We start from the raw sequence: 13014 nt of genomic DNA on the forward strand, positions 1-13014 counted from the left end.
GCCGGAAGTCTTGCCACTTATAATGTCACGCAAGGAGGAATGTCGTGTTAGGACCTTGTGAGAGACTAGAAAATGCTATTATGGCTGGTTTTTAACTTAAAAGTTAAAAGAATGTTTTTCGAATCGTTATGTTATTAATTCGCTTTCAAGATAAGTGTCTAACTAGTGAGCTTTTTTAAAAACGCGAAATACAAATTTCTCCCAGCTCAGATTTGCATTTCATGAGATCTAAAAAACTCGAACGACGCCCTTCATTCTCTGTAGACCTTTGTAATCACCCCTTCCCTCCCCACCTCCTAAGATCCTTACCTTCTCTTCTTCTTCCTCCTCCTCCTCCTCCTCCTCCTCAGCATCACCATCATCATTATCGCCATCGTAGAGATCATGAATTGTTATCGTCATTTTTCATTTATGGCGTGAGTTCAGCACGGAAGTCAAAATGGTGTTTCCGAGTCATTAAGTCCATCAACCTCGTCTTTAGGGCGTTTTTCCCTTCACATGCCTTTCCCACTTTCGACGGGAAAAGCGCCCTGAAGACGAAGTTGAAAGCCATTTGCATCTGACTAGCCAGGGTGCCGGGAAATTGGGGATATTTTTTTTCAGGATAGAGCGTAGGCTCGATTTCCACAACTCTCTCGGGTCCGGCCGCGTTCCTTCCCGCGAATAGAAGGCTTGGGGGTTGGGGGAGGGGGTGGTGGGGGGTTGGTGGGGGAGAGGAGGGGGTGAGCGCGGGCTCACAGCTGGTATGTGGGTTGCTGTTCTGGGGGAAAGCAAAGGGTATAAAAGTGAAAAGGAGGTGTGAAGCCCTTTTTGGGTTTACAATCTCTGATATGACTATATGAAGGCTTTTATTTGGGTCATATGATATTTTGTGGTAACGTTCGGGGGCAGTTGGGGCTGAAAGATTTCGAAAATGACTATATAATGCTTAAGCAAGCAACCGGAACGATGATCCTGCTAGTGTACGTTGAATCAATAGTGATCTAATCGGCTTCACATATAAAATGAAAAATATAAAAGAAGAAACCGACACAACGTAGGATGATTTTTTAAGATGTACTATATTTCGGCTGGCCAAACCAGCCTTCTTCAGGTACATTGAGAATTTTACAATGGGACGTGTTTTTATGTACCATATTTTCATAATACCGGAAAAAACGTAAAACTAACTTACCGTGTAAATTAAAGATAAGCGTATGGTAAAATAAAATAATGAAATAACATAACAAAAGGAAACAATTAATATGTTTCTTCGCGGATGTTCAGACCATCGGGATCAATTGTTCTGCCTTTTTGAATCTGAAAAAAGCTTCCCTTGCCTTACCGTATTTCGATATGGATTTTTTGTTGAGAGTTGACGAAAAACCCAGACGGGATCGGGAACCCTGAAATTATATGAAAAACCCTGGGCCGTTAGACTTCCCTTTATAATAATTTGGCCTCGTTCGCACCTCCAATTCGTTCCCCCACCCCACCCCAGTTCGTAGTCACTGGTCCAGGCCCTTTCCAGTCCCTCTCCAGGACAATCGCTGTTCTGTTGTTCTTCTAAAGCGGGGCTAAGAACATAAAACATGAATGGGCAAAGCAGTGTTTTGCGTTTCTTGGTAGGTTCCAACCCACTAAGCCTGATAAGACTCAAACCGTCTGTACAGGTTCGTCAGTTTTCTGTGTGTAGCCGTTTGAATAAAGCCTTCAACTTTCCAACAAGTCCAAATGACATGCCTCGTTCGGGTGGAATCGCGTCTATGATGAGACTTCCAGTTCAGAGTACTGCCGAGGGATTAGATGCTTGTTTTGTGGGAATTCCATTGGACTCGGGAGCGTCAAACCGATCTGGAACGCGGTATGTGATCTGAAGAATCGTTTCATTAGTACAATAAGGAGACAATTGTCTCATCGTAGTAATTGTCACGCAACATCTTCATAGGACATCTGTTACACGAACGAAATTGAAATATTATAAGCTAAAGTTTTCACTCACAAATGTTGTGTAACGGCCTACCGTCCGATGAGTGTAGTACATGAACTACATGATGTTCAATTTCAACGGGTGGTGAAAAGCGGGTGGAAGCCGCGGGTTTGAAGTGGGGTGAGGGGATTTTGGTGGTGGTGTGTGGTGGGGGGGGGGGGGGGGGTATCGGTTTGGTGGGGATTTCCTTTACTCACGGAAGGTTTTCAGTAGTTATCTACATAATAACAATTGCTTTTAAGAAAGACTGTACATAATAATTAGCTACAATGAATGATGTTAAGATAGCTAATATTAATAATCAATTTGTTAATAACCACAATGGTTATTTTTGTTATGGGTATGTACATAAACAATAGCCTCCATTTGGCATGAAAATATGCTCGGATTTTTGTCCACTGACATTATCTGTTCCAAGAAGTGAACAGTTTTCCAAGAGCGTCAAAATATTGAGTGAAGAGCGTCCAGCTCTGCAGTCAATATGTCTGTGTTGCACACATGCTTGGTCAATAACATGTTGTTTACTGTCTGCAGCCTTGGTCCAAGACAAATAAGAGCAGAATCTTGTATGCTCCGCCCATATAATAACGCCACAGGAGCAGCACCATTTGAGTCTCTGATGATCGCTGATATTGGTGACATTCCCATCAACACCTACAATCTGGCAGCCACTGTTGATATCATACATAATCATATTGCAACAGTTGCTGGTCATGGCTGCAAGCCTCTGATTTTAGGTGGTGATCATACCATCACTTATCCAATCCTTCAGGGAATCAAGGTCTGTCATTGTTACTTGGCTAGTAATTTTTCAGGTTGCCCTTAATTACAGTTTGTACTGTCAGTGTAAAAAGCCATTTAATGGGGCCTGAATTCACCGGAACACAGATCAGCCCATGCCACGTCTACCAAAAATATTCTGAGAGGCTTGAAGTTTGATGTGCATCTGGAATAGCCTATTAGAATCCAACCTGTTCTTCTTAAATTGATTTGAATAGGGTAGATGTTGATCATTCTGTGAATCCATTATGGGGAAGGGGTTTTCCAGTGCTCAGAATGCTGCACCCAATACTCCAACGTTAGGCATTACCAGGAAATATCCATACCTACCCCAGGATAGTTAATGAAAATTCTAATGGGGGAATGGTGGTAGGGGATTTCCAGAGCATACGACAAAGCCAAAGAATGTCAACTGTGCAAACTGCTTTAGACAACCTATATCTTCACCATTCGATTAGGTTTTTACATTAATTTAGAATTTAAGATATAATATTAAATTTTTAGGACCTTTCAATAAAATTGCTTCAGGATAGATGAAAAGCATTTTTGAGTCATTTCTAACTCATCTTGTTTTGATTTTCAAACAAGGATCAATATGGTCCAGTCGGCCTTGTTCATGTGGATGCACATTCAGACACAAGTGATTCCATGTTTGGTGAGAAAGTGACCCATGGGACACCATTCCGTCGAGCAGTGGAAGAGGGATTGTTGGATTGCAAACGAGTCGTACAGATTGGTTTACGAGGAACTGGTTATACTGGAAAGGACTATAAATGGGCAGAAGAGCAGGTAAAAAAATGAGCAAGAAGCAAATATGAGAATAAAAATTAGTTGCCCAGATTTGGTCGTTACTAATGTTACCAAAGTTGTAAGATTCATCTCCTTGCATAGCACTTATAGTATGCAACATTAGTGAACAAAACTCACTTTTACCAATAGTAAACATTTGAGTTCAAAAGACACAGAGGAATTACCCCTGTGGGGGACTCCCATATAAAAGGGATCGGGGTGCTCGTCAGAAATTTTGAAAAGAACCCCTAAGAGGTACCAAGGTCTTGTTTTGTGGGCGTGGCTTGAAATTACCTCCGCTATACTATTTTTGTATTCCCTTTTTTTCTTATTTTTGCATGGTAAATGGGTCAAGCACATTCTCCTCTTTGACTCTCACAACTCCTACAGCTTCTACTCACTTCTTGCCCTAGTTCCTAGTAGCTATCTAGTTTTGATTCTCCTTAATTTTTTCATGTGATTAAAAAAAGGTGCACCTTTATAGTGAAACATTTTCCTAATTTCTTGCTAAGCAAGATGCCTTAAGTAATGTAAAGTACTGACCACAGTAACCAGGAACTCTCTTGTTTTTGTTTGCCTCGGCCGAAGACATTTTTGACATAAACTGACCTGTATTGTTTTGCAGGGCTTTAGACTGGTTCTTGCTCAGGATTGTTGGCATAAATCTCTGGTGCCTTTGATGGAAGAAGTTCGGCAGCAAATGGGGAGTGGCCCAGTGTATATATCTTTTGATATTGATGGGTTAGATCCAGCATTTGCTCCAGGAACTGGTAAGAGGATTACGTGAAGTTTTGTTGGTCTACAATGTCCAGGCCTCCATTCAGTTGGCATAGCAATTAGCTTAAAGTTATATCTTTTAGTGGTCGAAAAGAGCTTAAACCATGCCCATGCAGATTGGTCTCCTTTCAATCCCTGTTCTTTTCACATGGGAGTTCCCCCCCCCCCTAGGATTAGAGCATTTTGTCCCCCACACAACTTTTGTCTCAGTTGCCAAGCAACTCATAATACCATCATGATAACATGATAGCTTTTGGAAATCCCTAGTACTGGATAATTTGTTGATTGGATGATAAAGCTGGAAACTTTACAACCTGCTTTTTAACACTTGTTCCCCTCATTGCATTACAGGCTTATAGTTAAAAAGAATCTGTTCCAGTCATAAAGCAAGTAGGGTTTGGAGATGCAATATATCCAAAAAAACAAGACACAGGGTTTCATCACATTTTCAAACACCATTAGAATAGAATGAGACGTTGATCTGTGACTCAATCACTCATAGCACTCGAGATGCTTATATCAAATAGAGGTCAAGGTGGGGGGCAGGGAAGGGCAGCCCTTATTCAGAGGGGGCTGCCTATTTGAGCAAATAAATAATCATGATACCATGTAAGGCCAGTGGAGGATGTTGGCTTGAGGGAGGGCTGGCATTTATTTGGCTGATATTTGAGGGATGCTTATTTGAAGGGGTCAGGTGTTAATTAAAGGATTTTCGGTATATGTGCAGCTGTGATTCCTATGACATGCAGACTTGCCACTTACTACTTGAATTGTTTGTGCAGTTCGGTTACTGCTCAATTGCCATGAAAACAAAATATGTAGTCAATGTTGTAAACTAAATCTGAACAGAATAAAATCCAATTCATGTTCGTGTCCATTAGGAACCCCTGAGATTGGAGGTCTGACATCTATACAAGGAATTGAGATTCTGAGAGGATGCCGTGGATTGAACGTTGTTGGGGGAGACATGGTTGAGGTGAGGGAACATTAAACTAATAAAAGATGGCTATTAAAGAATCCTGATTTTAAAAACCACCTTGCGGAACAGAAACTGATGTGAAAAATCAAGGTTAAATTTATTTTAACTATTTTGCTGAAGGAGCAAAAGTTGCTTTTAAAATAATCAAGTGGTTTGAACAGTTTAGGGTTAAAAAAATCATGATTCCACTGTAACGTAACATCATAAATTGAGACAATTTCTCCAAAATGACACACTTGCAGTGTGTGCAGAGAGTCAGATGGTGAGCAATGGCTAGTGTGCTGGGTAATAGCTTGAATATTATGGGTTTGAGCTCTGTCCAGGGTCGGTGTTCTTGGGTACGACACAGCAAGGTGTATGAATGGGTGAGTACTGGCAAATTTAATGGAGGGGTAACTTTGTGATGGACTAGTTTCACATCCAGGGGGAAATAGAAACATTCCTTTAGTCGCCTAATACTTTGGAAACCAAGATTATGTGCAGCAGTATCATTTTTGCCCAATGCAGACTTCGCTATAAGACTTAACACACCAGAATGTCTGATGGAATTTGTGTATTCAATTGCATGTTGGTATTAACGACTTGTGTGGTACAATTTTTTTCTTCAGGTCTCCCCACCATATGACACCACAGGAACCACTGCTCTAACTGCTGCAAATCTTTTATTTGAAATGCTGTCAGTGTTACCTGGGGTTATCTACAAGGATTAGGTGCAAAGAGTAGGATACAAGCCTTGTAGGACATTTAGATCAGAGCATATAAGTTTATTATTAATAATGTATGTATTTATGACTGGAGTTTTGAAAACGGTGTCAAGGAAAAGTTTGTTCCTTTGCATCAAGTAAGCAACATAGTTTGATTTTACGACTCTTAAAGGCCTGAAAATCACTCCAAGCGATAAACATAAGGAAGAAGAATACAAAAAGGAAGATAAATTAATTAAGAAAATACGTGGAGGATAAAAGACTGACATTCCTTTGAATTGTCTTATCGTCTACGTCGGATAAACGCTTGGCCAGTACGGTGAAATTTTCAATCATTAGCGTCGTTTTCATAAATCCAGACATATTTTAACCAGCTACACAGTAGTCTTAGTAGAGGTTATATTTTTAATGATGTAACATTAGGAGTATATAGCCTACGTAGCGGGCGTTCAAACGGGTAAGAGCAGGATGGGGGAGGGGGGGGGGGTTGAGGGAGAGCGGGGATAGAAGGAGGAGGTGGTTTTTTTGTCTCCCTACCCCTTTCCCGTTTACGCCTGTAAGGCAAACTACAATAAGTGTAACAAGACAGGAAATTCATTGTATCCACAGAACTAGAACAAAACATCTGCTACTAAAAGAGCGGAATATCATTTCAGTCCATGATGTAGCTTATGCTCTGAACACCTCCTTCACCTCTTGAAGTATGTTCGTATGCAGGCACGTTTTGAGGTCCATCGTATCGGTTTCGATGACCGGAAGGAGTATGCCCCCCATTGGCTATTTAACAAATTGACGTCAGTTTTTCATGCGTCTGTCCCGCTATTGATCATGAACCTCGTCATAACATTGTCAAAGTAGATGTGGGTCCGCAGACTACCCTGACAATGTTTTGACGACATTCGTTGTCAATAACAGGACAGCCGCATTGAAAACTGACGTCAATTTGTTTTTTTACGATAACAAATTGTCAAATTGTCCGCTCTCGTTCGTTGACGCTTCGCATAAATTATAAATTCATGTGTCTGTCCGCCTATTGTCAATGAAAATTAGCCAATGAGCGCGCGAGAATTTCTGCAGTTATCGTAAAAATAGCTATAGAAGGTAAGGTTTGTATGTTATGCTCACCGTAAAGAAAGAGAGAGACAGAAGCAAACTTCTGAAAAAAGTAACCTGAACTGCGGAAGAACTTACAGTGTTAACATTTCATTTTATCTGCCGGTTTTGAGTATGCTTTTGCATTGAAAACGGGTTTAATCAGAAGGCACTCGTTTTATTTACGTGATAGTAACGCCACCGAAAAAAGAAATAACCTTAGAAAAGGCTGCTAAATCCAAAACATTCACAGTCGTTACTCTCAGAACTTTGTAGTAGGTGATTTGAAGGTGTTCGAGACACCATGGCGTTGTTCCTAAAATTTCAAGTAGGTTTTTTTCTTAATATATCAAACACGAAAGACCGTGTTTGACCACATTTCCAAACGCCGTGAAGAGAGTTAAGAATACAACGCGTATCGGAGCGTTTTTGACGATCTTCGAGATATATCTTCTCAATCGAAACTAAAACTTAGGAGAAAATGGAGAACTAAAATCGTAAAAATCTGTGCCAATTCCAAACACCGTCGTGCCCAAATAATCAGCTCCTAAAAATTTATCGTTTTACTTGTTAGGTGTAACCATAAGTAGTCAAACTACTGTAAAGTGTATTCTGAAATAAAAAAAATTAACTGTTGCAAAGTTTTTAACGAATTTGAGAGAATTTAGGTGCTTCCCCCGTTTAGTGTAGGTTATATCTCTGCACGCTCATTTCTCTCAATATCGCCTCTAACTAACAGCCGAACTTCCCGTAAGCGGAACCTCTTGAGACTAGAGAAACTGTCCACCAGATGAGGCATCAGCTTACAGGAGGTTGAAACTAAAGCGTTTCGGTTTGTATGTGGCTGAGAGAATGAACAGTTGCCTTCTTCTTGCAGCGGTAATGGAGCGTTGGAATGATGGCATTTTTTTCTGTACATTAAAGCCTGGTTTTCACTAGCGACGCAAGCACAAGCGCAGACACAATAATTCTTGTGAAGTTTATATGAAATAATTCATATATGAACTGCGGTTGTAGATGAAAGTGAAGAATGATCATCGCAGTGAGCTATGAAGCCACACAAAAACTGACCTCGCTCCCAATGTGTGGTTTCATAGCTCAGTTGGTAGAGCATCGCACCGGTATCGCGGAGGTCACGGGTTCGAATCCCGTTGAAGCCCTGATTTTTTCAGGCTTCTTCTTTCCAATTGCTTAAATTGGAAAATTCACTGCGATGATCATTCTTCACTTACAATAATTCTTATTTCAGTGTGAAAACGGCCTTGACGCAGGCATAAGCACAAGCACAAGGCTCAAATTTTTTCCTTTTTCTTGTGCTTGCGCTTATGCTTGCGTTTGCGCTGCAACAAGTGAAAACAAAATACCGCTCAGGCACAACACAAGCACAAGCATATTTTCCACATTTTGGTTATGTTTGGCCGATGAAAATACTGGGTCCAGATTACCTCGCGCCTAAACAGTTTGGAAGGTTCGGATGATTTTGCTTGTGCTTGTTTTTGCGTCGGATTTCGTTTTCACTGGGGTCATCCTTATTGCTTGCGTTTGTGCTTGCGCTTGTGCTTGCGTCGCTAGTCAAAACCAGGCTTAACCCTTCTTATCGATTGTACCCGCCATCAGTTCATGAAGCCGTAGCAAATGACAAGGGGTTACCAAATCGCTCAGTTTCCTTGTAAGTCCCCTGTGTAACAAACCCTTAGGTCTTTGTCCAACTTAAAGGAAGGGTTTCACGGTTCGGCGCATGTCTGTAGTATTTATTCGCCTGCGCACGCTTTTTGGCACTGGCCCAGTTTTTCATTGTTTATGAACCAATCGAAAGCAAGTGACCTAATTTTGCATGCAAATAGCCGTAAAATCATCAACCGTAGAATAAATCGTCGGGTCAACACTAAATTCAACGGTCGACAGCGTCGGTAAAATCCACTGAAAACTTCTGAGAATTTTGGTCATCCGTTATTCTACCACGACTAACTAAAGCATGTGATTACTGAACTGCGCCTAAGTGGGGTTTTAAAGCGATAACATTGATAAGAAGCGAACAAAAGTATTTTGATTTAGAGACATGCGCCGAACCGTGAAAACCTCCCTTTAATTTATACGGTTACCACCTGTTTAGTTATTACGTGGAAAGCGGAAGCGGATAGTAGGATTCTTGGAACTCGCTAAATTCATGTTCAATGTAAACAAAATGTGAAACGAAGACTAATATCTTGAATTTTCGCACACGAAGACTTAGAACTCAACTTACTTTTGGTCAAAAATGGCTTGCGAAAACGCAAATGACTACGATTACAGACTGGTCAATGATGAAACTGGTCTTAAGGATGCTATCTCTGAGCTCAAAGGGAAAATAACTGAACGGAACGCCTTTTTAGCCGTCGATTGTGAGGGGGATTCACTGAGCAGGAAGGGAGCGCTTACCATCATCACAGTAGCAACTGAGGAGAAAGTCTACATATTCGATGTGCTGAAATTAGGACAACTCGTATTCAGCAGTGGGCTTGGCGATATTCTTGGCGACAAATCTCGTGAGAAGTTAGTAACAAGACGATAACAGGGGGGGGGGGGGGGGAGTCTAATAAGTCCACTTTTTTCCAAAGATGTCGACAGCCTCTCTATTCGTCTTGCTCGCTTCGCTCGCAAACCTCATCCCCCACCCTCGAGTGCTTCGCTCGCTCATTCTTTCGCGTGCGTAAATATAGAGGCTGTGAACAGTCTAGAAATTTATTGTTTTACTTGTTAGGTGTAACCATAAGTGGTCAAACTGTTATAATGTGTATTCCGAAATAAAGAAAATAAACAGATGCAAGTTTTTATCAGTAACGAATTTGAGAGATTTTAGGTCGTTTCCCCCTTAAGGGCAGGTTTATATATCCTTGCAGGCTCATCTCTCTGAATATCGCCTCTAAAAAATTAACAGTCGAACTTCCCGTAAGCAGAAACCCTTTAGACCAGAGAAACTGTCCACTTAGAAGAGCCATCAGCTTACATGAAGTTGAAACTGTAACGTTTGTATGTGGCTGTGAGAATGAACAATTCTTCGACTATCAGCGAGTGTCAAGGGGTTACGAAAACACTCGCATTATTTCTGTTATATAAGCACCTGCCTATTTTCGTGGAAAAGCGGAAGTGAATTCTGAATTCTTGGAACTCGTTATTCCATGCTTGCCTCGACTACTAGTGAATTGTGAATTGCAACATAACAGAAACCTCTTCAGTTTTTGCTCACAGGTATTTTTTGTGTCGTAAAGAATGGCTTGCGAAAACGCAAATGACTATGATTACAGACTGGTCAATGATGAAACTGGTCTTAAGGATGCGATCTCTGAGCTCAAAGGGAAAATAGCTGAACGGAACACCCTTTTAGCCGTCGATTGTGAGGGGGATTCGTTGAGCAGGAAGGGAGCGCTTACCATCATCACAGTAGCATCTGAGGAGAAAGCCTACATATTCGATGTGTTGAAATTAGGACAACTCGTATTCAGCAGTGGACTTGGTGAAATTCTTGAAGACAAATCTCGTGAGAAGTTGACGTTTGATTGCCGACAAGATTCCGACGCGCTTTGGCATCAGTTTAAGGTCAAACTAAGCGGAGTCTTGGATCTTCAGCTGCTTGAAGTCATCTATCGCCGAGAAAACCCCACAGCCAGCTCCACAGTTGATGCTCCGCGGTCTTCCACCCCGAACAAACGTGGTGGTCGTCGCAACCGCCGCAGCCAGAGAACAGATGAAGTAGAGAAGGTATATGGCTTTGGTCGCTGCATCGAGTTGTACCTCCAGGATGAAAACTTGGTCAAAATAAAGGACAAGGGAAGAGGCTTGTTAAAGAGGGATGAGAAAGTGTGGACAAAGAGACCCCTGACGGACGATCTTATCCAGTACTGTATTGTGGATACCATGGCGATGTTCAGGTTGCACAACAAGATGAAGGATGTCAAGGGTGGAGAACAGACTCGTCTGCGAGTTGCATCCGAGAAGTATGTTGATCTGTATCGAGGAAAGACAGAAAGGTCTTTCGATGACTATGAAACAAACGCGTATCTTCCACTTGACATAATTCCTGATGAAGGAACTCTAGATTTTCCTTACGCTAACACTGAATGTACGCGCTGCCATCGACGATTTCCACGAGAGGAATTCAGCATAACACAGCTGGGTAAAGGAGAACAGAAATGCAGGGTGTGTAAGGAGATTAAGTGCAGGGAGGATGTACAACGGCACAGAGAATATCAGTGGGAACAACACCAGGCTGCCTGCGAAGAGTATTACTGGGCATGTTGGGCGGATGACTCAGATTCCTACTGGCTAGGGTAAAACCTCTTGTAGGCTACATGCCAACACAAAATCATTGCAATATGACATGCAAACTTATTCCAAAGGACTTTGATACTTCAGTAAAGAAGGACTACAGTGCATTCGGTGCATTCAGGGGTATCCGGTCACTTCGCTCCATGGTCATTTCGCCCCCAGTCACTTCGCCCCAACCAATAGTCACTTCGCCCCATAATCTAAGTCACTTCGCTCCATACAAAAGTTACTTCGCTCCATACAGAAGTTACTTCGCTCCATGATATAATTTATTTGGCCTAGTCTCTCAGTGCATTCAGGTAAGAGCAGCCTGCTTTCAGCAACCGCTTGGCTGACCGTTCGTTGGCCTCGTATTCGTCCCAGAAGTCGAACAGCTTGGTCTAGAGTTCGCTAAAAGCAGTTTAAGGCGTTACGTTGTAAGTTCACTAATCCAAGAGTGATAGAGAATCCTTTAAGCTAACGCGTGGGTAAGCGTGGCAACAAAACAACAGTACAGTCTTCATTAACAGAAGTTTTGTGCAACTACACGCGCAATAAAACAAATATATTTAAACTCAATAAAAAAGGTTTTGAGGGCAGTTTATTAAAGAACGCGCGTAAAGCCGTGGATGGTTTTCAAAGTTTTTTAAATGCGATCGGCCATCGATCGATCAACGGACTTTGTTTGACTTCGTTGCTATGTAAGTGCTACAAGTGAATGCTAAACACAGACCTCTCAAGTCTCACGATTTTGTGGTGAGACTCACGGTTTTCAGTTCAATCTCACGGTCTCACGAGGAGACAGACAAATCTCACGATAAATTTCATAGATGCGCAAGCTGAAAGGATATTTTTTTTTGTGTAATTTCATTTTTGGCTTGCTTAGGTGAGTTTCTGGCGCCAATTCTGTGCAAATCCATAGTTTAACTTAACAAAACTGTTCAGTTCTTCATCCGTCTGTTCGCTGGAAACACAGTCCATGACAGACTGTCGTCCATGACCATATATAGAACACCTGTTCCAAATTAGGTCATCATTACCAGTCTCTCGCATTTTGATCACGTTTTCAAAGTTCATTTCTATGTTGTTACGGTCCACACATGTTTTAAGTAAATTATAAGCGGAAAAAAAAAACAATTTCTCTTAATTAGAACCTATGTTTACTTGGTTTTGTCTGCCGGTCGATTAATCTCCAGAGTTTTACTGAAATCTCCAGATTTTTTTACATCAGTCTCCAGATTTTCGGTGTTTTTAGGTTGAGAGGTCTGTAAACAACACGCGTAATCAAACAAAGATATTTAGATTAGATTAAACTATAACAACATTCTCGAACGTGACTGGCTATCAGTAACCCGATTTGAGCATTAGTTGGTCAGTGTACGCGTCATGCTTGTAACTGGATAGTACGCGTCATTTTGCGCGCGCTGCTCCGGTGCACTTTGTTGAGTAAACTGCTGTGTTTTTCAGCATTCATAACGACGTTTAATCGTTCAGTGCTCAATCGATGGTTTGTTCGTTTTTCGAATGTTGTCATAGTTTTGATTAATTGGTAACAGGACATCGTGTCATCTAATTCAGTCTGTAATCATACTCGTGATTAACAAATCAGACTCCCGCCTCGCGGTCGTCCGATTTTGTTA

At 41.5% G+C, this 13014-nt stretch overlaps 2 protein-coding genes across 2 annotated transcripts; both read left to right on the plus strand.

The window, feature by feature from the left end:
* Window positions 1–1496: 1496 nt before the first annotated feature.
* Window positions 1497–8057, plus strand: LOC145469553 (guanidinobutyrase-like). Its single transcript, XM_081453304.1, has 6 exons — window positions 1497–1843; window positions 2504–2750; window positions 3338–3538; window positions 4164–4308; window positions 5197–5291; window positions 5903–8057. The coding sequence occupies exons 1-6, from the start codon at window positions 1572–1574 to the stop codon at window positions 6002–6004; spliced, it is 1062 nt and encodes a 353-aa protein (XP_081309430.1). The 5' UTR covers window positions 1497–1571; the 3' UTR covers window positions 6005–8057.
* Window positions 8058–9911: 1854 nt separating this feature from the next.
* Window positions 9912–12194, plus strand: LOC145469554 (uncharacterized). Its single transcript, XM_081453305.1, has one exon. The coding sequence runs from the start codon at window positions 10340–10342 to the stop codon at window positions 11399–11401; it is 1062 nt and encodes a 353-aa protein (XP_081309431.1). The 5' UTR covers window positions 9912–10339; the 3' UTR covers window positions 11402–12194.
* Window positions 12195–13014: the final 820 nt, after the last annotated feature.

This window comes from Orbicella franksi, chromosome 15 (assembly GCF_964199315.1).
Source record: "Orbicella franksi chromosome 15, jaOrbFran1.1, whole genome shotgun sequence".
NCBI lineage: Eukaryota > Metazoa > Cnidaria > Anthozoa > Scleractinia > Merulinidae > Orbicella > Orbicella franksi.

Bases quoted from the DNA above. Each gene is read 5' to 3' on its own strand.
- LOC145469554 (XM_081453305.1), top strand. From the start codon at position 10,340: ATGGCTTGCGAAAACGCAAATGACTATGATTACAGACTGGTCAATGAT.
- LOC145469553 (XM_081453304.1), top strand. From the start codon at position 1,572: ATGAATGGGCAAAGCAGTGTTTTGCGTTTCTTGGTAGGTTCCAACCCA. The intron at 3,539-4,163 runs GTAAAAAAATGA...ATTGTTTTGCAG, and splicing joins ATAAATGGGCAGAAGAGCAG to GGCTTTAGACTGGTTCTTGC. The intron at 4,309-5,196 runs GTAAGAGGATTA...CGTGTCCATTAG, and splicing joins AGCATTTGCTCCAGGAACTG to GAACCCCTGAGATTGGAGGT.